At 43.6% G+C, this 19,851-nt stretch overlaps 1 protein-coding gene across 4 annotated transcripts; it reads left to right on the top strand.

Moving 5' to 3' along the window:
• Positions 1 to 217: 217 nt before the first annotated feature.
• Positions 218 to 14,059, top strand: KCNG1 (potassium voltage-gated channel modifier subfamily G member 1). 4 transcript variants are annotated; one of them, XM_075438641.1, is made up of 5 exons: positions 218 to 338; positions 848 to 1,099; positions 5,040 to 5,153; positions 6,418 to 7,223; positions 7,723 to 14,059. In XM_075438641.1, exons 4-5 carry the CDS (start codon positions 6,465 to 6,467, stop codon positions 8,491 to 8,493), a joined length of 1,530 nt encoding a protein of 509 aa, XP_075294756.1. In that variant the 5' UTR covers positions 218 to 338; positions 848 to 1,099; positions 5,040 to 5,153; positions 6,418 to 6,464; the 3' UTR covers positions 8,494 to 14,059. The 4 variants fall into 4 exon arrangements, with proteins under 4 accessions (XP_075294756.1, XP_075294759.1, XP_075294757.1 ...); XM_075438644.1 differs by having other exon boundaries at positions 848 to 1,147; XM_075438642.1 differs by lacking the exon at positions 218 to 338 and adding an exon at positions 562 to 631.
• Positions 14,060 to 19,851: the final 5,792 nt, after the last annotated feature.

Here is a 19,851-nt window from a genome sequence, read left to right as displayed (position 1 = left end):
GCTGTGATTTACGCTCTAACGGACACTTCTAAGGCCACTTCTCTCACCAAAATACAAATAACGGTACCGTGGGAGCGGGGAAGCGCCAGAAGTTTTGGGGAGTGTGACACCCACCCGCGGGCACCCCGCTGCTCCCAGCCCCTTCCGCCGGCGAAGAGGAGGCGGCGGGCGGCCCCCCCTGGCCCGCAGCACCGCGGGATGACGCTCTCCGGGGCGGACACGGCCCGGCCCGGCCCGGCCCGGCGCCTTTCCGGTGCCAGCCCGCCGTCGGTGCCAGGGAGAAGCGGCTCGGGCGGCGGGGAGCGCCGGGAGCTCCTCCTCCCCGTCCCCGCCGGCAGGTCAGCCCGGGCCCGGCGGGGGTTTCGCGGGGAGCGCTCCGCGCAACCCGCCGGTGACCGCCCCCCGCCGCCGGCCGCGCAGAGGGGGTAGGGGGTGCGGAGCTCTTCCGCGGGGCGCGAGGCATCCCCCGCCTTCCCCCCCCCCCCCCCCCCCCCGCCCCGCACCCGCCGCCACCACCGCCCCGCACGGCAGCGGCGCAGCGCGGTGAGCGGGGCCCGGCGCGGCCGCCGACCCCACGCCGCGGGGCTCCCGGCGGCCGCGCTCGCCGCCCGGCGCCGCGGGGAACTCGCAGGCAAGTTTCCAGGGAAGTTTTCTTCCCGGAGCGGCTCGGGGCCGCGGGTGCCCGGGGGGAGCGGCGGGCATCGCCGCGGCTCGGGAGGAGGGGGGTTGCTGGGACCTCCGCCGTGCAGCCCCGGAGGGGTGTGCGTGGCGGGGGCGGGGGGGTGGGGTGGGGGGGGTCGTGCGAGGCCGCGCCCGGGTTGCAGCAACAGGTTTTCTCCCGCAGCAGGGATGGAAGAGCGGGACCGTCCCCCCGCGCCGTCGTTTCTCCCCGGCGGCGGGCGGCCGGTGCTGCCGGTGCTGCCGGCGGCGGGAGGCGGTCGGCTGGCGAGGGGCACCGCTCGGCCGGCTCCCGGCTCGCTCCTGTCCTGCCGCGGAGGTGGCTGACGGCTGGCGAGGCGCATCCTGCGGGCTCGGCGTGCGACGCTCGGGCTTCCCCTCGGCGGCTCTCCCCCTGCCCAGGCCAGGGCTGCACGGCGCGGTAGGGAGCCTCGTCTTTCAAATCGCTGCTGCTTTGCCTAGTCTGAAGGTGCTTTGTAGCTTTCATTTTAAAATAAGTAAGAGGTGTCTTCTGTATTGATGTTTACTGGCTTCTGCTCGTTGGCAACTAACACATCGAGTTAACTGCTCTTGGTAGGCAATGGATTTCTGGTAGATTTTTTTTAAATGGAAAAGACTTGGGGGGGGACGACGAGAACATGCTTGAAATAACTCTTCTATGACTATATATCTCTTCATTTCAGTGGCAAAATACATACCTATATAAATAAATAACAAATCCATTTTTAAAAAGATGTTTAATAGATTGTTTGGAATGTGACTTGCTAAAATTTGTTGCTGTAAATATATTTCACAGCGGGATAATAACTATAGTTATTAGTTCTAATGTATTTCAGAACATTCTCCTGGGGATATAAGTTATCTGCAAAGTTATTTCACTTCTAATTATTACTGGAGGAACAGGGCTCAGCTTTACAAAAGCAAACACTGAGTAACATGTCTGTCATAATTCAGTTTGTAGGCTGTCATAAGATGCCAAAAAATATAACACTGTCCAGATCAAGGAGAGCAATATACAGATATGAGCATATTCTTTCAGATTATATGTTTTTCAGGATAGTTTTATTTCATATTATACGTTGACCTTTATAAGTTTGACTTTGATTTGGCTGGAAGTTCACTTTGCAAGCAGAGTTGAAGTTTGAGATCTGTTCTTACTATGTAAAGAGCTGCATGAGTATAGCTTAAAGTACTTCAGGAGGGTACCCTGGCAGTGTTGATACAGTATGGAAGTCAGGTGTCGAAGAGAGATGAATTTAACACTGCTTGAAAATACTGCTTATTTTAATTAAGGGAAGAATAAAGGAGGAAGGATCACAAAACTGTAAAACAGTTTCTTATGGAACTCTGTCCAAAAAAATCACTGTATTCATACTCAACCTGCACTGAAATCTGAAACTTTTTTTTTTTTAAACTTAATTTACAAATGATAAAAAGCAACAGAGACAATTTCCAGGCACTGGAATTGATAGAAGAGTCGGGGGGGAGGGGGGGAGTTATGCATCTGCCTCGCATGCTTGTTATCATCCAGGCGCAACTTTGAATTGTCTGCATCACAGAGCAGTATCAGGACTCCTTGCAGGAGCTCTGATTACATCAGAGATGCACTGCAGAATTCAAAATACTGCAGAGGACACTGGGGGGGGGGGGGGGGGGGGAACGACACTTGCAGTGGAATTTTAGCATGTTACTCATGATTTCTGTTTCTTTCCCTCAGAAGGGCATCTTTAATAATTCTTTCCCCATTTCCTAGGAGTCTGGCACCCTTCCTGAATTTCAGCTGAAAGTAAGGGCAGTAGAAATCTCTAATCTGATTTCCTCACCAGACATAATGCATAAGCATATCATCTTGTCCAAGACAGATTTTTGAGAAGATGTTCTGTCTTGCTCCACATGCAAACCACGCCGTTTAGAGTCACCAAGAGCCCTTGCTATGGGCCAGTTATTCTGTATGACTGTGGTTTCTAGAAGCCAGAACAATGATCAGGATTGTATAACGTAGTCAGAGACAGTTTTTGCCCCAGTAAGCTTACAAATAAAATGGGAAACAATGCTCAGAGAGAAGTGATTTGCCCAAGATGAGAACATATTATCAGCAGGGGAGCTGGAAGGATGAACCGGGCTTCACTAACTCCCAAGTATTCAAAGGGCAGATACTATCTCAGACAAGGAGGGATTTTACCATTGGGCCTTACTTAACCAGAGCAGTTTTATTTGAGTATTTTGCTGTTACAGCATATCCTTAAAGATCATCTTGTTTAATTGTTGGGAAAATTGTTGCTATAGGCTAATGTGTTTGTCTGACCTTATATTCCATTGTGTTTTCTTTAATCCTTAATGCTTTTCTTACAGCCATCCCCAATGTCATCAGTCTGCAATGTATGAGTAAAACAGTTTGCTTGTTTTTCAAGCTCAACAAAGCAAAAAGAGCCTTCCATTAGTTAGTTCTCTCCCATCTTAAAGCAGTACTGACCATCATTCTGTAGAAGCACCTTCCAATGGAAAACAAGACACACAGGGAAATGTACGGGTTTGTTTTCCTCTTTCCTCCATTCCTTCAAGTCAGGCCATCTTTTCTATTGTCCTTTATTTCCTCCTGTTCTTCCCCCTTAGATATGATGATGTGTATCTGAGGCAAAGAACATGTAAATAACACAGGCACGGCTGCCTGCATAGGATCCGTGGGCTTCTGGTTATGGAAAAAGAAGGAGCCACCTTTTATAATTGCAGTCATCCGGTGTGTTACACAGGGGATTAATTTGTCCAATTTATTGTCTTGCACAGGTTGAGAAGCTGGAAGTGAAGAAAGAAATTCTTTTTCCTTTGCTCTGTTGTTTCACAGTTGATGCCTCAGGGTTACAGCGTGTGTCTGACAGACGTAGAACATTTACATTTCCCTCTCCCCATTTCTTCCCATTGTGTCAACAATGGATGCGGTGGGAGATCAAACCAGTGACAGAGATGAGCTGCCTCCTCATTTTTCCTGGCTTAGATTCAGAGGAGAAGTTGTTGCTAACCAACATCATCTGGTATTACAGAAGGGAAAACAGTTAACAGCTCCCATTTATCCATAGTCTTGTATCAGTCATAATCTTGACTTTGGGCCAGCCTGCCTTAGACATAGTTGAGGCAGAGGGCAAAACACTTGTTTCTAAATAAAACAGTTGCTCTAAGAAAAGGAGCCTTACATAAACATGTGTCAGGTAGCCCTGTGCTCCCACGTCAAACCTATAGCTTGAACTCCCAGTGGCATTACTTCTACTGATGGTATCTTGGGAACGCTTTAACAGAAGACCAGCTCTGAGGTCATTAGGAGTGCTTCATGCGATGGGACTGTAGGTCAGGGTAACTGCAAGTTCAGCTGTTCCGTACTTAACTCTGTTCAGCACGCTCTGGCTAGCACTGTCTGAGCCAGCTATCATTCTCCTCAGATCCTTTCATTTATCCGAGTTCTGCTACATTTCCAGTGGGCAGTGGCAGAGTGCCATCATCTGTCACGAAGCTCCACTGATACTCCCTGTATTGGCTAGAATTTCCTAGAATGTGACTTTTTAATACAATTACATTTCGTGTTAATGTTCTTTCTGAAAAAAAAAAAAAAGACTTTCAGGTCAGCAGGCCTTTGCTCAGTCTTTCTTGAGGCAAGAGACAAATCGATTGAAAGTTTATATGAGTTCAGGCCTGTGGGATTTGTCGCTGTTTGCACCCATCGTTACTTCCAGAGGAGATGAGAATTGCCCATCCCCTCCGTGGGGATTTCCAGGGTCATAACTCTGGAGCAAAGACAGCAGCTCAGCAATACAAGCAAGTATGTGGTGATAAGGCACTGAAAGCTAAACACAGTGAAGATTTTTGGCATGGAGAATAGGTTACTTGCCAAATAGGTGTTCTCAAATCACTGGCAATAGTAATAGAGATCCCACTTTGTGATAGAAGCAAGATGACAAAGCTTACCTCTTTGCTTACCTCAGGCCAGAAAGTAGTACCACAGCTCTGAGAAGATCTGAATCACGCCTTGCCCATTCTTGTATATTCCAGTAGGCTTTCTTTATCCACATGCCCTAAAGGTAAGTAAATTAATGATTTCCTTTTGTACTAAAGAGGATTACAGGTGAGGAATCAGGAAATGCCACTCATCCATAGCTCAGCTGGGGCCACCTGTTAGTAAGAGTATGTAAGGAACTGCTCTCTTCAGAGTAACCCCTCCTGGAAGTTCAGGAGCAGGACTAAGATGGTAGTTTATTGAAAGCAGTATTCTAAGTCCCCTTGCAGCAAGGAAAGCCTGTTGCTCTTAAAGTGAAGTACGGCTGTGTTTTGAGTACTTTGCTGTTGTGTATTCATGGGTTTTTCTTCTATAATAGGTATGTAACACTATTGATGCAGCTTATAAACCCCAGCTCTGAAAACGACAGTTCTGTGTTTCAGGAAGTCACCCTAGCAGGGTGTGTATCCCCAGGGTGTGTATCAAAGGGGAGGTAAGTACAGCCAGGAAAAGAACAAAATGACCTACTGCTGCCGAAGCCAATCAAGTGTAATATTTATTACTTTCCTGTGAACTCGAGGCTAGAAAGTCAGAATACTTGTGCATAATTAATATCTATTTATTGTACAATCTAGTTGAGATAAATACTCGTACCAAATGAAACTCAGCAACGCAACACATCAAGCTGTAGCTGACTGTGCAGATGGAAGATCTCGAAGCAGTACTGTACAACTCCCCCGCGTACGAGTAGATTTTCTTTAAAATACAGTGAGTTAGGGAGGCAAAAAGTTTAACATTTCCAGTACCTGCTTTTTATACCCATTTGAACACTGTGGTCACTTCATTCCACAGACTTTACACTAGTGTTTTGTGAGCAGAATTTACACGTGATTTTCAAAGTTGTCATAAGAATTTGTTTCCTATAATCAGAGGTGAAGGCAGTCACCTTGGCTCTCAGCTACTGTTCAGTCCGTTGTAAGGACAAAGACCTATTACTGTATATAGGGTGTCAGTTATAACTGAAATAGTATTCCAATGTTTGTGTAGAAATCATGTATTTTTTTGCAATCTTTTGTACGTGAGGCCATAAAAAGGGAGTTGCCATGTCATTAAACATATATAAACTCTATACAAACATTTTATGTGATCATCAATATAAGTGTTTTTTTTTTTCCCAAAAGTGTTTCCATATGGCCTTCTAGAAATTGGTCTTGTACTGTTTTTTAGAAGTGTGTATTTACTGAATTACAACATAATTGACTTCTGATGATTTCTATATACTTCATGAGTCCTAAAATACCAAAGATTTTTATGTGTAATAGTTAAATAATAATATACAATTTCCTTTTCTACAAAACACACTTGAATTCTGTGTTCTTATGTGATATGGTCAAAATTTTTATACTTCCATTCTGAACCAGGAATATCTTGCCACATGCAGGAATTATTCCTGGTTTCCCTCTGTATTCACTGGGAACTGAGACCTCTGTATCTGAGATAGGAGAAGCCCCCCAGTGAGACAAATATGCCCAGCAGAGCTCCTGAACAAGGGAGCAGCCCTTGACAGAGTCAGTTCTACCCAGCTGGACTAATCCAGCCTCACCAGAAAGGTCTTCTGACCATACTCAGCCACTGCTGTTTTCTTTCCAGTTGTTTGTATCAGCCATAAGTGTTCTTGAGCTGCAATCACTACATTTGTTTCAAACTTCAAAACAACCTCTCATTCACTCACCCCATGTATCTGGTTTTTGTTCCAGAAGACATTTGGCAGAAGTAGCGAAGTGATGTGAAGTTATCTTCCAAGATGACTCTTCTACCTGGAGAAAATTCCGACTATGACTATAGTGCCCTGAGCTGCGCTTCAGATGCTTCCTTCAACCACACATTCTTTCCAGAAACAGAAACCCTTAAGGGAGTCTTTTACCAAAGAGCTAAGCTAATTCACCCTCGAGATGATCTCCTGAAAGGCTTTCGCCCTGATGATCGGAAGCATCATATTATTATAAACGTAGGGGGCATTAAGTATTTGCTCCCATGGACCACGCTTGATGAATTCCCATTGACACGTCTGGGACAACTAAAATTCTGTAATAATTTTGACGACATTCTAAACATCTGTGATGATTACGATGTGACATGTAATGAATTCTTTTTCGACCGCAACCCAGGGGCATTCAGGACAATCCTGACCTTTTTGCGGGTTGGAAAACTTCGGCTCTTGCGTGAGATGTGTGCGCTGTCTTTCCAAGAGGAGCTGCTCTACTGGGGAATTGAGGAAGACAACTTGGACTGGTGTTGTAAAAGGAGGTATCTGCAAAAAATGGAGGAGTTTACAGAAATAAATGAACGGGAAGATGACCTCCTAGAAAATGAAACAACAGGTGACACAGTAGAGGAGACAAAAATTGGCTTGTGCATGAAAAAGTTGCAAGACATGGTGGAAAGGCCCCAGTCTGGCCTCCCTGGAAAGGTGTTTGCTTGTTTGTCTGTTTTATTTGTAACTATTACAGCAGTGAACTTATCCATCAGCACCATGCCTGACCTGAGGGAGGAGGAGGAAAAGGTAAGTTAGCTTTTCAGGATGGAAAATGGTATGTGCTGGGAAGCGCAGAACAAATACAAGGTCTGATGGTATCAATTTCAATGGGGATTTTGCAGCTGTCTTTAGAGGGGGAAAAATAACACAAAGAACATTTGAAATCTTTCATGACTGTGTTCAATTGCTTGTAAGAGAATTAATCATATCAAGTTTTATGTGCAAAGAAAATTTTGTTAGTGTGCACTCTTCTGTACAGCTGTATATTACCTTGTTAAGCTTTGTATTTGCTATTTAGAAAACCTTAAATTACCAAGCAATATCTTCTGTAGAATAAGTAATTCCTGTCTAAGTTTTGCATTTAACTTGTTCCAGTTTGTCAATGTGTTTCCCCATAGCAACATCTTCAATTCCTTTAATATTTTGGGTTTAAGAAAAACAACAGAGAAACCTCTCTTCCTGTCACCATACCAACTAAAATAGCTATTATCCGGTGCCGATTACAAACTCCTCCTCTTTCCTGCAGGGTGAGTGTTCCCAGATGTGCTACAATATTTTCATTGTGGAGTCTGTCTGTGTGGCATGGTTTTCCCTGGAGTTCCTGCTAAGATTCATCCAGGCAAAGAGCAAGTTTGCATTTTTGCGGAGACCATTAACCCTGATAGACATAATAGCCATTCTGCCATACTACATCACTTTGCTAGTAGACACCACCTCAGTGGGCTATAAAAAGCCTAGCTCTGGGAGCATCTACCTGGACAAAGTAGGTCTGGTCCTCCGTATTCTCCGTGCCTTGAGGATTCTCTACGTCATGCGGCTGGCCAGGCACTCCCTGGGGCTGCAGACGCTGGGGCTGACCGCTCGCAGGTGCACCCGGGAGTTTGGTCTTCTGCTGCTCTTCCTCTGCGTGGCCATCGCACTGTTTGCACCACTCCTGTATGTCATTGAGAACGAAATGGCGGACTCGCAGGAGTTTACCAGCATCCCTGCGTGCTACTGGTGGGCTGTCATCACCATGACCACAGTAGGCTATGGAGACATGGTTCCCAGAAGCATTCCTGGCCAAGTGGTGGCACTGAGCAGCATACTGAGTGGCATCCTCCTCATGGCATTTCCAGTCACCTCCATCTTCCACACATTTTCACGCTCCTACATTGAGCTAAAGCAAGAACAGGAAAGAATAATGTACAGGAGAGCACAGTTCTTATTAAAAACAAAGTCTCAGATAAGCAATGTGTCACAGGGGAGTGATATTTTATTCCCCAGTATCTCTTCTGAGACTAGGGACAATGAATGAAATTTAAGTTTCTGTTTCTTCTGATGTCAAGTAATGTTTTGTTGTATCAGATTCCATCTTTTAATTTGCTTTGGAAGCATTTTACAAAGGTAACTCTCATATTAAAATGAAGAAAAGGGGCTATTAACCAGGAACGGATGTGGCTCGAGAAGTCTATTATTACGCTGTTTCTCCTCCCCCATATAATGTATGGGACAGAGCTTTCACTGAGATCTGAGATCATACAGCAGGATTTTACGAATTTAAAGTTCTCTGACAATAAAAAAGAACAACATACAATTATGTACTTGACAGGCTGTTTTGCCATTTGTGATACACATTTTTCCAACAGAATCACAATGTATATAATCATTAAACAGGCTGCCATTTTTCTTGTCCTTCTTGTATATAAATAATGTAAATACAACTAAATTAATGGCTAAATTCTCTCCCAGTAAAACGCCTTAGAGCATAATGGAAATAACCACAGATGTTTATCCCATTGTGCTCTTAAAAAAACATTAAGTAAGATTTGTCATTCACAACAGCAACTGTGTATTTCTTTGTAAGTCAGCCCTAAACACACCGGAAAAGAAGAATTGAGCTGTTTGTATCATAACCTTGCTAAAGATGTAAATACTTCTAGCTCACCAGCTTCAAAATTTCACTGAAGTTACAGTGTTGATCCTATGTCACCGAATGCAGTATTCCCAGTAACAAAGTCTTTGAGTTTTGTAGCATTTAATATTATTATCAGGAGGTGACTAGCTGCAAATCAAATGAAATATGCATGATGAGATGCCAGTCATTCCCTACCATCTGTTTCCATGTTTTACTTTACCTCAGATACAAAAAAGAATTAAAAGAGGCCTGTTTCCAGGGGACACCCTACCATTACTTGGCAAATCGGCGCTGCGGCTACCCATTCACATTCAGCATTTGGTTCTTTAACAGGAGCAGAAAATATATGGTCGTGGGAAGTTGCCAATGATGAAAAAAAGAAAATATCATTTGAGTCATGTAGTGGGGGGGTACTTACAGCTTTATACTTTACTGTCCTCAATCACGAGGGACTTCAGACTTAATTAACTATATACCTCTGCCATCATTACAGACATCATAGTAATGCAGAAAATTTTAAATAGGATATGAAAAAGCAGTTAAGGTCCCAAAACACAACCATGTATGTATTCTTCATCCACACAGGTGTCTTGGTCTAGGTTCCCCTCCTGAAGTCAGTGGGAGCACATGGGTCAATGAGACACTCAGGTTTGGCACAGGTTTCTATGGAGATCAATGACAGACCTCCCATTTATTTTAGACGCAATGAGACTGGCTTGCTCAGGAGACAAACTCCAGAAAATCGAAAAATCAGTTAAATCCTTTTGTTAGGTTTTATGTGTGTTCAGAGGTAAAGAAAAGCTAATCTGAGGATTTTCACCTTTGTCCCCCTCTTTTTTAGTAAATTTACTTATTAACTGTTAAGAGCTAGGGAATTTTAAAAGTTCCCATTGCATTCAGCAATGCTTCTCTATCCTAATTTTCAAAATTACTATTGCTTATTGGCATTTCTGGAGCAGCTTGATAGAAATGCCAGAACGCATGATAGTTTTGTGATTTAAATTAAGGCCAAGGACACAAACCTTGTCCTTTCAAAAAAAGCAGAATTAGTTCCTCAGCCTATGCTGTTTGGCCAAGCCCACGTTCCACAGGTTTTCTTTTCAAATGTCTTTACAATACAATTTGAAGGTGTTCTGATATTCTTAAAGAACAATTCCAAAATTTAAAAATATTGCATTTTACAAATAATTAGGGCTCTAGTATTCTTCAGCCTGTCGTAGGTAAATATGCCTATGGACCATTACTGCAGAGCACTAAAATATCCAGTCTAAACTCTTGGCAATTATGTGCCAGAGCTACGAATGTAACCAGCTTTTCACTCTTGTTCTTCAGCTTTAATTAGAGTTGGACAAAAAACAGGAACATCGTGACAAAAAAGGGATACATTTTCCATCCAAAATATTCTTAATTTCAAAACTGTTTAATCATCTGTAGCATTGGCTCCAACACAAATACTATAAATCCTTCTACCTTTGTGTCAGCATTCATTATAAAAAGAACTGGTAATTAGATTTGTTCTGTGAGCAACAGTTGCTTATCTAAGAATGTGTTTGACAGGCTGAGCCATAAATAAGCTGTAAGCGAATATAAGGAGAAATCAAGACTTACCAAATAAAACCTAAGCTTATTCCCATGTTATGCTAGCTAATAAGTGCTAAAGTTCCATCCGTTTTCTCAATGTTTTTACATTAAGTTAATTTTCATTTATTTCACAGATCACTTTATTTTTTATCCCAAAATTATAGCTTGATTCTAAAGTCCCTGTCCAAAAAAAAAAAATCACCCTCAAGTTGGGTGTTGGTTGCGCAAACCCGTGAAAGCATCTTGCCTGTTGGAAGTTCTGCCTAAGCCAGGAACAAATAAGCCATCCAGGATGCACCCCTATGTAATTTGGTACTTGGCAACACATTACTTGTAAGCATATCAACATGTTTTACTATGAATCACTGTAACAAACTTGATTATGTTTTACAGGAGGTAATACATACTGTAGTCCTTATGCTATCCAGCTCTGCGTCTTAAGAGCACAGCATTAGTATGAAACCCACATGCTGTGTTCCAGCTTTTACTGTGAAGGCTGAAGGTTTAAGATTATTATGCCTCTTTACGGTATATTATCTGAATTTTTAGTCAAATTCATTAAAATTATGGATTGATTCAAAAGCTGACTGTTACCAGTGACACAGCTGACAGCTACCAAGTCAGCTATCACTCCTTTTTTTGCAATTTATCAGCATGTGCAGTCAACAAGAAAGTTCCAATAAAAATACTTTGTGCTTTTATGAAGTCAAAAGAATTGTTTGAATTGCCACTGATATAGTGGTGCATGTCTCCAATAGAGATAGGCTTGCATTGCTATTTATATTAACCTCTGTAAACTGCAGTAATGTGTACAGTATGAATTCAAACAGCAGTAGCTGTATTAATTTGGTTAATAAAATGTTAGGCTCTCCTTTCATTTTCATGTGCTTCTTATGGTATAGAAAGACTGTCACAGTGCTATAGGCATGCTTGACAACCTCAGGTCAATACGAGAAGCGAGTGGTAGCAAAGGGAGAATCTGGGCTGAGCACTGCTTCCTGAAGCAGGCTGGCTGTGATAGAAAGGATTTACTCAGAAAGAAAATTATCTCAGTGTAGAAAAATCTAGGTACTAATTCAGCAGCTTGTATGGGGAAATCTTTCTTGCATGTTGTCCCAAGAATCACAATCACAGTTAATTGGGACATATAACATTAAAATATTTAAACCATATAACCAAGGAATCTAACAGATTCAGAAAAGAACAGGAAGGATCTGTGGAGATTGAGAAAGAAAAATCCCTGACAAAACCAGAATTTCCAGGTAAGATGGTATATTACGTTACTTTCTACAAAATCTTTCCCTCCTATATCCTCCTTCCTCAAAAACAATGACAAAAGCAACCAAAACCACTTGGTGAGTGCAACACTGATAAATGAAGACAGCGCCACAAGGCTTCTCTAACTGTACATCAAAGAACAGAATTTGCAAGGTGAGTTGGAATCATTTGTATTACACCAACATTCATTACAGGTCAAGGTCTTAGGAAAATTTCTCTTTAGGGAATATATAGGGCTTGTCTCCATTTGTCCCTTTGTATCTTTGCCAGTGTAATGCAGTACTCCAGATTTCTATAGTCAGAGGCTTTATTACTGTCATCGAAGAGTCAGAGTCTTTAGCAGTGCCCAACTAAACAATAAAAAAATCATGCAGAACTGAATCATGGATTAACACCTCATCAGATGCATGTCTGGGAAGGAAAACTGGCATGCTCTACACATTCATGACTTGTGTGGGTAGAGTTTAACTGGGTATTCAGGCTGATGCAAAAGCAAAAATTTTTGCTGTAGCAGGCTCTGATTCCCACTGCTATAGCTCTCCTCTGTAACTAAACCCAAAGTTTCATAGGAATCTCTGTGAACAAAAGCTTTCCACTCAGAGTCTTTTAGCTACAGACGGAGACTCAGAGTAAAAATTCATTTTAGGCACATACCAAAGTGCCTGAAGTAGCAGCCTCATTGTCAAAAGATCTGAATCACCACTGGGAGATATGTAGTCTTCTCCATTTTTTAATAAAGGGAGCCTAGAATGAACTAGATCCCAAATTCAGGTGTCGCATCAAAAGGCCAGTGTTAGGATAGAGGAATCGGAGTCTTATTCTTCAGTTGCACAGAACCACCAATGTCTACCAGCACTGACTCTAGATTATTTGTCCTTTCCACATGTCATTCACTCTATGTGGGGATCAAGGAATATGGAGCAGCACAAAGAACCCAGATCCAGAGTGGTCAGCTTGTTGTTGGTCAGGGTCAGTTTGAAACAATAAGACAGCAACAAACACAGCAGTTCTTGGCAGCTCATGCCTGACTGTAAAATGGTTCTGTTCCATATAATTACTGATTCTTTTTTTTTGCTTAGATAAGAAAAAAGACTAGTAAGTTAAAACAAGAGGAAAGGAACAGATACGTCTCATAACAAAGCTATAAAATTTCACATCCCTCTCTTGGTTTTGCAGCAGGATGAAAACTGGACTGGATAATCCTAAACCTACATAGATTTAATTGACTGCATTTAATCAGAAATTAAACAAAAAGTGGCAAACGTGACTTCGAAGACCGTGACACCAACCTCTGCCCACATGTCAGTCAGTGACATCAACCCCTAACCTGACCAGCTGACTCCAGACCCGGTGTCAGAGAGTTTCACCATTTTCACATCCATTACTCACCATTTTCATTCCTACCAGTAGTTGCTACAATAGTATATTGCCCAGTTTCTTCTGTGTTAATAGTTCTGCTGGCTACCTTATGCAAGATTTGACAGTGAATTTAGTATTTATTTATCCAAAAGAGTATATGGGTACCAAAAATACGGGGAGGGGAGGAAGCTCAAGTACATCTTCTGTGATGGTGGAACAGCGGTATGCCATGGGCACAAAGAGTGCAACCTACAGAAACCAGACAGACCTGAAGGCATGAAACTAGAGTTCATGCCAGTGGATGAATGTCTCCCCTGTCAACAAAAGAAACACTTCAAAAGTTCTATTGCTAAAATAGAAAATGCTTAACACTACATTTACCCACTCACTCGTTTACCACTTCCTCTGTGGCATTTTAAGAATCCCGTTTCAGTGTTACCAAGGATCTCAGTGTTCCTAACATAGTAATCGTCATATAAAAAACAGGAAAGTGAAGACAAGTTTAAATCCAAAACTTGTACTTCACTGAATCAATTCAGCTCTGTGCATGTTCTGTCTTGTCTTGTAACATTAGAGTGTAAGTCCTTCAGACAGGATTCCTTGTTTGCTAGCTGTCAGTCACTATGTAAAATCATACACCACAAATAAAGATAAATTTCTACACCACGAATACAGTCAAGGAGAATTTTGCCTGTGCTGCCAAACTAAAAATGTTCAGAGTTTGGGGCATTAATTATTAACAATAAAACTAGACCTTTCCCTCTTTTTGCTCATTATTTTTCTTTGTCATTTACCAGCATCTCATATCTTCTGAAATACTCCCCAGAAATCACTAAAGACATTAAGAATGCTATTAGCCCTGCCAAAAGCATGGAGAAGAAACTGCAATATCATAATATCAGGGGATGTTTCTGCCCTGTCCAACAGCGCTTTTACTTTCTCTTTGCCTGCGGGAACTAATCCAGAAGCAAATGCCACTTGAACAGAAATAAAGTTCTGCCATAACTAGAAACACAGCAGGCCAAATAGGGTAATTAGAGCATATTTGCTACACTTTATAAATATTAATTCATTATCCCTGCAGCCCTTGTGGCGTGAGTTGAACAGCACTGTGCAACACCAAATTCAGCTAGTGCATATAAACACACATAACACTGTCGAGCTAAGGTTTCAGCTTATCCTTTATCAGATATCCTTTTTAATGACTGCAGTTTTGTAGCCATTCTTAATTATGGTCATAACTTTATTCCTACATTCATTGTGGGTCCAGAAAAACAGGGCTGTAAACTACAATAACTGGTCTGCTCCAGTGACTGACCTGGAATGCAAGTACTTCCCAGTGATCATCTGGAGATTAGAATTTTTAAAAAACCAAGGCCATTTGTTTCCAAAACTAGACAGCTAATTTTACAGCTCTCAGTCATGCAAGTAAAGTGATCGGCAAGTATAATAATGTTTGTCTTTCTGTTAAACAATATAATTTAAATGGTGCCTACCACAGGAATAAAGTTGCATGGACTAGCGTTAAGTTTCTATAGTTAATTATATAGAGAGATAAAGTTTTGACATAGAATTGCTGAATAATAAATTGAAGTAACAATGTTCATTTTCATTAGTGATGCACGTCATGTCACAAGCAAGCTGAGTGATATCGTCTATAACTTTTATAGTGGTAGTCGTTCCTGGGCCAACCACAGAAAATTCGAAACAGAAGCACATTTTGGGAACTCAGAGAAATACTATCCTCAGGCAAACCAGATCCAACATTGTGGAATTGGAGGTGTCTTTAATTTTGGAGAGGGATGTTTCTGTGGACAACCTCAGTGAGGAAAGTTAAGACTGCAAAGCATCATACTGCACAGTAAGTGGATGAAATTATCTTTTTAGTTAGGTGAAAGCAGAGAGCACAGATTCAACATGGGCATCAAAGGATAAAAACAAACATGATGTGATGGGAACAGGAAAGAAGCACCAGCAACAATAGCATGAGGTAAGGTTGGCATCCTTAGCCCACTACACACTCGGTGAAATTGCATTAATACAGCATTTATCTTGGTGTGACTTGTGTAAACCTGTATGTGCTTTTTTCCCCACTAACTCCTTGCTCTGCCACTGACAGCAGTCACTCTGGCCCACAGCTAAAGTACTCCAAGCACTTACACAAGACCATGATGCATATTGAAGTTTTTGCAAACTACTGATATTCAAAGCCAAAGGAAAAGTTTTCCCTGTAAATCAAAATTTGTCATTATTTGCTGTATTTGAATATGATTGCATTTCCAACTATGAAAGTTTTCTTACTCAAAATGCATGACTAGCCACAGAGGATGCGTTGGTCAGAGCTGTTAGAAGAGTCAAGAATTGCTGAGAAACCCTGTAAATCCCAGCTGTGTGTCAGCGTTGGGGTAAGCCAAGAGTTTTCCATCAGCGCGGAGCGGAGACTGTGCCCGATTCGAGGATCCTACATTGCCATCTACGGGCCGCTGCCGGCAGCTCTCGTCTGAGTCCCGGAACCCGGTCCTAAAGCATCAGTCCTCTTTAAAATTATACATAAAATATTTTGAGAAATTGTTTTTAAAATATGGATGCAAATGTTCAGTCCCTTGCACTGCTTGGCTTCTGCATACGTGGTCTTTCATTTGCCAGAGCAGGCTGTTAGAGCTGCAAGAAAACCAGGATAAAGATATTGTCACCTTGGTTTGTGTGCAGCACATACTGACATCACATAAATATTAATAAACAATATTTATGCAGCATTTATTTGGCTGGAATATTGGCGACAGTTTTGTGACGAGGAAGGCCAAGGCTCACCTGGAATTGAAGCTGGCAAGGGATGTCAAAAACAACAAGAAGGGCTTCTTCAACTACATCAGCAGCAAAAGGAAGGCTAGGGACAACGTGGGGCCGCTGCTGAATGAGGCGGGTGTCCTGGTGACGGAGGATGCGGAGAAGGCAGAGCTAATGAATGCCTTCTTTGCTTCAGTCTTCAGTGCTAAGACTGGCCCTCAGGAATCCCAGGCCCCGGAGGTAAGAGAAGAAGCCTACAAAGAGGACGACTTTCCCTTGGTCGAGGAGGACTGTGTGAGGGATCGCTTAAGTGATCTGGATGTCCACAAATCCATGGGCCCCGATGGAATGCACCCACGAGTGCTGAGGGAGCTGGCGGATGTCATTGCTGAGCCACTCTCCATCATCTTTGAGAGGTCCTGGAGGACAGGAGAGGTGCCCGAGGACTGGAGAAAGGCCAATGTCACTCCAATCTTCAAAAAGGGCAAGAAGGAGGACCCAGGGAACTACAGGCCGGTCAGCCTCACCTCCATCCTGGGTAAGGTGATGGAGCAGCTTATCCTGGAGGCCATCATGAAGCAAGTGGAAGAAAAGAAGGTTATCAGGAGTAGTCAGCATGGATTCACCAAGGGGAAATCATGCCTGACCAATCTGATAGCTTTCTACGATGACATGACTGGCTGGGTAGACGAAGGGAGAGCCGTGGATGTTGTCTACCTTGACTTCAGCAAGGCTTTCGACACAGTCTCCCATGATATCCTCCTAGGGAAGCTGAGGAAGCGTGGGCTGGATGAGTGGTCGGTGAAGTGGATAGAGAACTGGCTGAATGGCAGAACTCAGAGGGTTGTCATCAGTGGCGCTGAGTCTAGTTGGAGGCCGGTGACAAGTGGTGTCCCTCAGGGGTCAGTACTGGGCCCAGCCTTGTTTAACTTCTTCATCAACGACCTGGATGAAGAGCTAGAATGTACCCTCAGCAAGTTTGCTGATGACACGAAACTGGGAGGTGTGGTAGATACACCAGAAGGCTGTGCTGCCATTCAGCGTGACCTGGATAGGCTGGAAAGCTGGGCAGAGAGGAACCTGATGAGGTTCAACAAGGGCAAGTGCAGGGTCCTGCACCTGGGGAGGAACAACCTCATGCACCAGTACAGGCTTGGGGTGGACCTGCTGGAGAGCAGCTCTGCGGAGAGGGACCTGGGTGTCCTGGTGGACGACAGGTTAACCATGAGCCAGCAGTGTGCCCTGGCTGCCAAGAAAGCCAATGGGATCCTGGGGTGCATCAAGAAGAGTGTGGCCAGCAGGACGAGGGAGGTTCTCCTTCCCCTCTACACTGCCCTGGTGAGGCCTCATCTGGAGTACTGTGTCCAGTTCTGGGCTCCCCAGTTCAAGAAAGATGAAGAGCTACTGGAGAGAGTCCAACGGAGGGCTACAAGGATGGTGAGGGGACTGGAGCATCTCCCCTACGAGGAGAGGTTGAGGGAACTGGGCTTGTTCAGCCTGAAGAAGAGAAGGCTGCGAGGGGACCTTATAAATGCCTACAAATATCTGAAGGGTGGGTGTCAGGAGGATGGGGCCAAGCTCTTTTCAGTGGTGCCCAGTGACAGGACAAGGGGCAATGGGCACAAACTGAGGCACAGGAAGTCCCGTCTGAACATGAGGAAGAACTTCTTCCCTCTGAGGGTGACGGAGCACTGGAACAGGCTGCCCAGGGAGGTTGTGGAGTCTCCTTCTCTGGAGATATTCAAGACCCGCCTGGACAAGATCCTGTGCAGCTTGCTGTAGGTGACCCTGCTTTGGCAGGGGGTTTGGACTAGATGACCCACAGAGGTCCCTTCCAACCCCTACTATTCTGTGATTCTGTGATTCCTCTGGCTAAAATCAACAAGCTTCAAGGTTACATGAGGAAAAGGTAAACACCTCCATTGCTTATTCAAGAGCAGTCTGTTAAGCAACCAGTTAGGACTGCATTTATAAAAGAAACTACAAGATCTGCTTCAAAGGAAAAAAAAACCAGACACAAAACCCCAAAACATTCAATTAGCTGTATCTGTGCATTTGGTCAATGCTCAAGGAGCTCAGACACGCCTTAACCCAAACCCCTCATTCCCATTCCAGCAGCACCAGCACACCTGCTGCTGTGGGACCAGGAAGTTTTGTCTTGCTTAAAAGCAAGTAAGAATAGCAGATTCCCTGACCCAGTTCACTCTGCAGTCACACAAATACATGTACCAGTCCAAGACAAAGGGTACCGACGTGCCAGGGAAAGCCTGTGTCAGCACTGCTAAAAAGTTCTTTGTGAAACTTCCCACCATCACCCAGGTGACTGGGCTCCAGAGGGTTCAGCAGAGCTTTCCCAGCCATCCCAGACACCTCTAGGAAGCTGGGATTAACCACCCTGCGAAGAACAGATCCATTTCTCTCGCTAGCTACAGAGAGAACTTGAATGTAATCTTAACCTTTAGATATCTAAAGTTAGAAGGTGGTAATCCCATACAGAGCATCTATTCTAACACAAACTACAAACCTGCTGCTTTTTCATTGTCGGAGGATCAATCCATATTTCTCAAACTTACAGTATATTTGTGAAAAAAGTGAAACCATCACTGTATTATGCTCAAAAGAGAAAAGAACTGTCACTAAGCGCTGATCTGCAGACAAGCACAGAATTTAACACAATGGATAGGCCAAGCTCAATAGAAAGAGCAATGAAGTTTTTCTGTGTTGGGAAAGCAGCTGTAAATAACAGCAGAAACTGTTCAGAGGAAAAGGCTGCATGGCAAGTAAAAGTTCAGTCTTGTGGATCCCGAATCCCAAATGCTGTCACTACGGTGTAAATCTGTAGCTCCAGGTGCCGTTCCATTATGGAGCCTGCTCCCCTGGAGCAGCCACAACCCCACACCATGCGTTCCTCACTGTGGCACCAACGCTCCCCGTGAGACATCCAGTCACTGCTTTGGCAGAGTTACTTTTCTCCTTGAAAAGGGTCGCTGGGGGATAAATGAACATCAACATCTGCAGAGGGAAGGGCCAGAAATGAGCAGTTTCCAAGCGGACGGACAGTGGCAGTGCTAATTTAGAGTGACCCATGGATGAGGTAGAGAGCAGGGGAGCTGCAAGCTTCACCCTGAGAGGAGAGAGAGAAATGCTGCTCATGGGAGAGCAGTCAGCTGGAGATGTTCTACAATTAACATAAAACAAACCTTGCCTGTAGGAGAAGGAGGACCTTCACATTCATTCTTGTAAACAAACACGATGGCACCAAGGTGCTAATCCCCAATTTGCCACCCAAAGACTAACGACCTTGTAAGGTTCAGGTTCTAAACTAAACAACAGCCAAACAGAGAATATTCCCTGTTGCCTGAGGTTTAGGAAAAAAAGTAAATCTACTTCCAAAAGTGCGCTAGCAGTCTTAAGGAAGGGACAGCGCTGTCGCTTCTTACATCTCAGATAAAACACTACCATGTTAAACTTCTGTGACAGTTCACTTCGCAGTAGGGATGCACACACATTTAGCACACTGGCCATTAGTTGGGAAGAGACCAACCTACTCTTCTGCATATAATTTTGCATGTGACTTTGGCTCTGAGCTTGTATCAGTAGAATTACTTAAGACTTCAGTAGCTTTGTCACCCTTTCTAATTCTGCAACCTCAGAGCTCACTGGAGAGAGAAAAAACAGGTAAAGAAGATAAACAGGTAGACATGAAGAATGGGTAGGTTGCAACCACAATAAATTGGAACAATTCTCCTGTGC

The sequence above is a fragment of the Opisthocomus hoazin genome, chromosome 18, assembly GCF_030867145.1.
Source record: "Opisthocomus hoazin isolate bOpiHoa1 chromosome 18, bOpiHoa1.hap1, whole genome shotgun sequence".
In the NCBI taxonomy this organism is placed as follows: domain Eukaryota; kingdom Metazoa; phylum Chordata; class Aves; order Opisthocomiformes; family Opisthocomidae; genus Opisthocomus; species Opisthocomus hoazin.
The sequence above is the reverse complement of the archived record's forward strand: the minus strand, read 5'-3'. Positions and strand labels throughout refer to the sequence as shown.

What these genes read in the sequence shown, in the direction of transcription:
- KCNG1 (XM_075438641.1), top strand. Translation starts at nt 6,465, where the DNA reads ATGACTCTTCTACCTGGAGAAAATTCCGACTATGACTATAGTGCCCTG. An exon ending in TGAGGGAGGAGGAGGAAAAG is followed by an intron (nt 7,224 to 7,722) that starts GTAAGTTAGCTT and finishes TCTTTCCTGCAG; the next exon opens with GGTGAGTGTTCCCAGATGTG.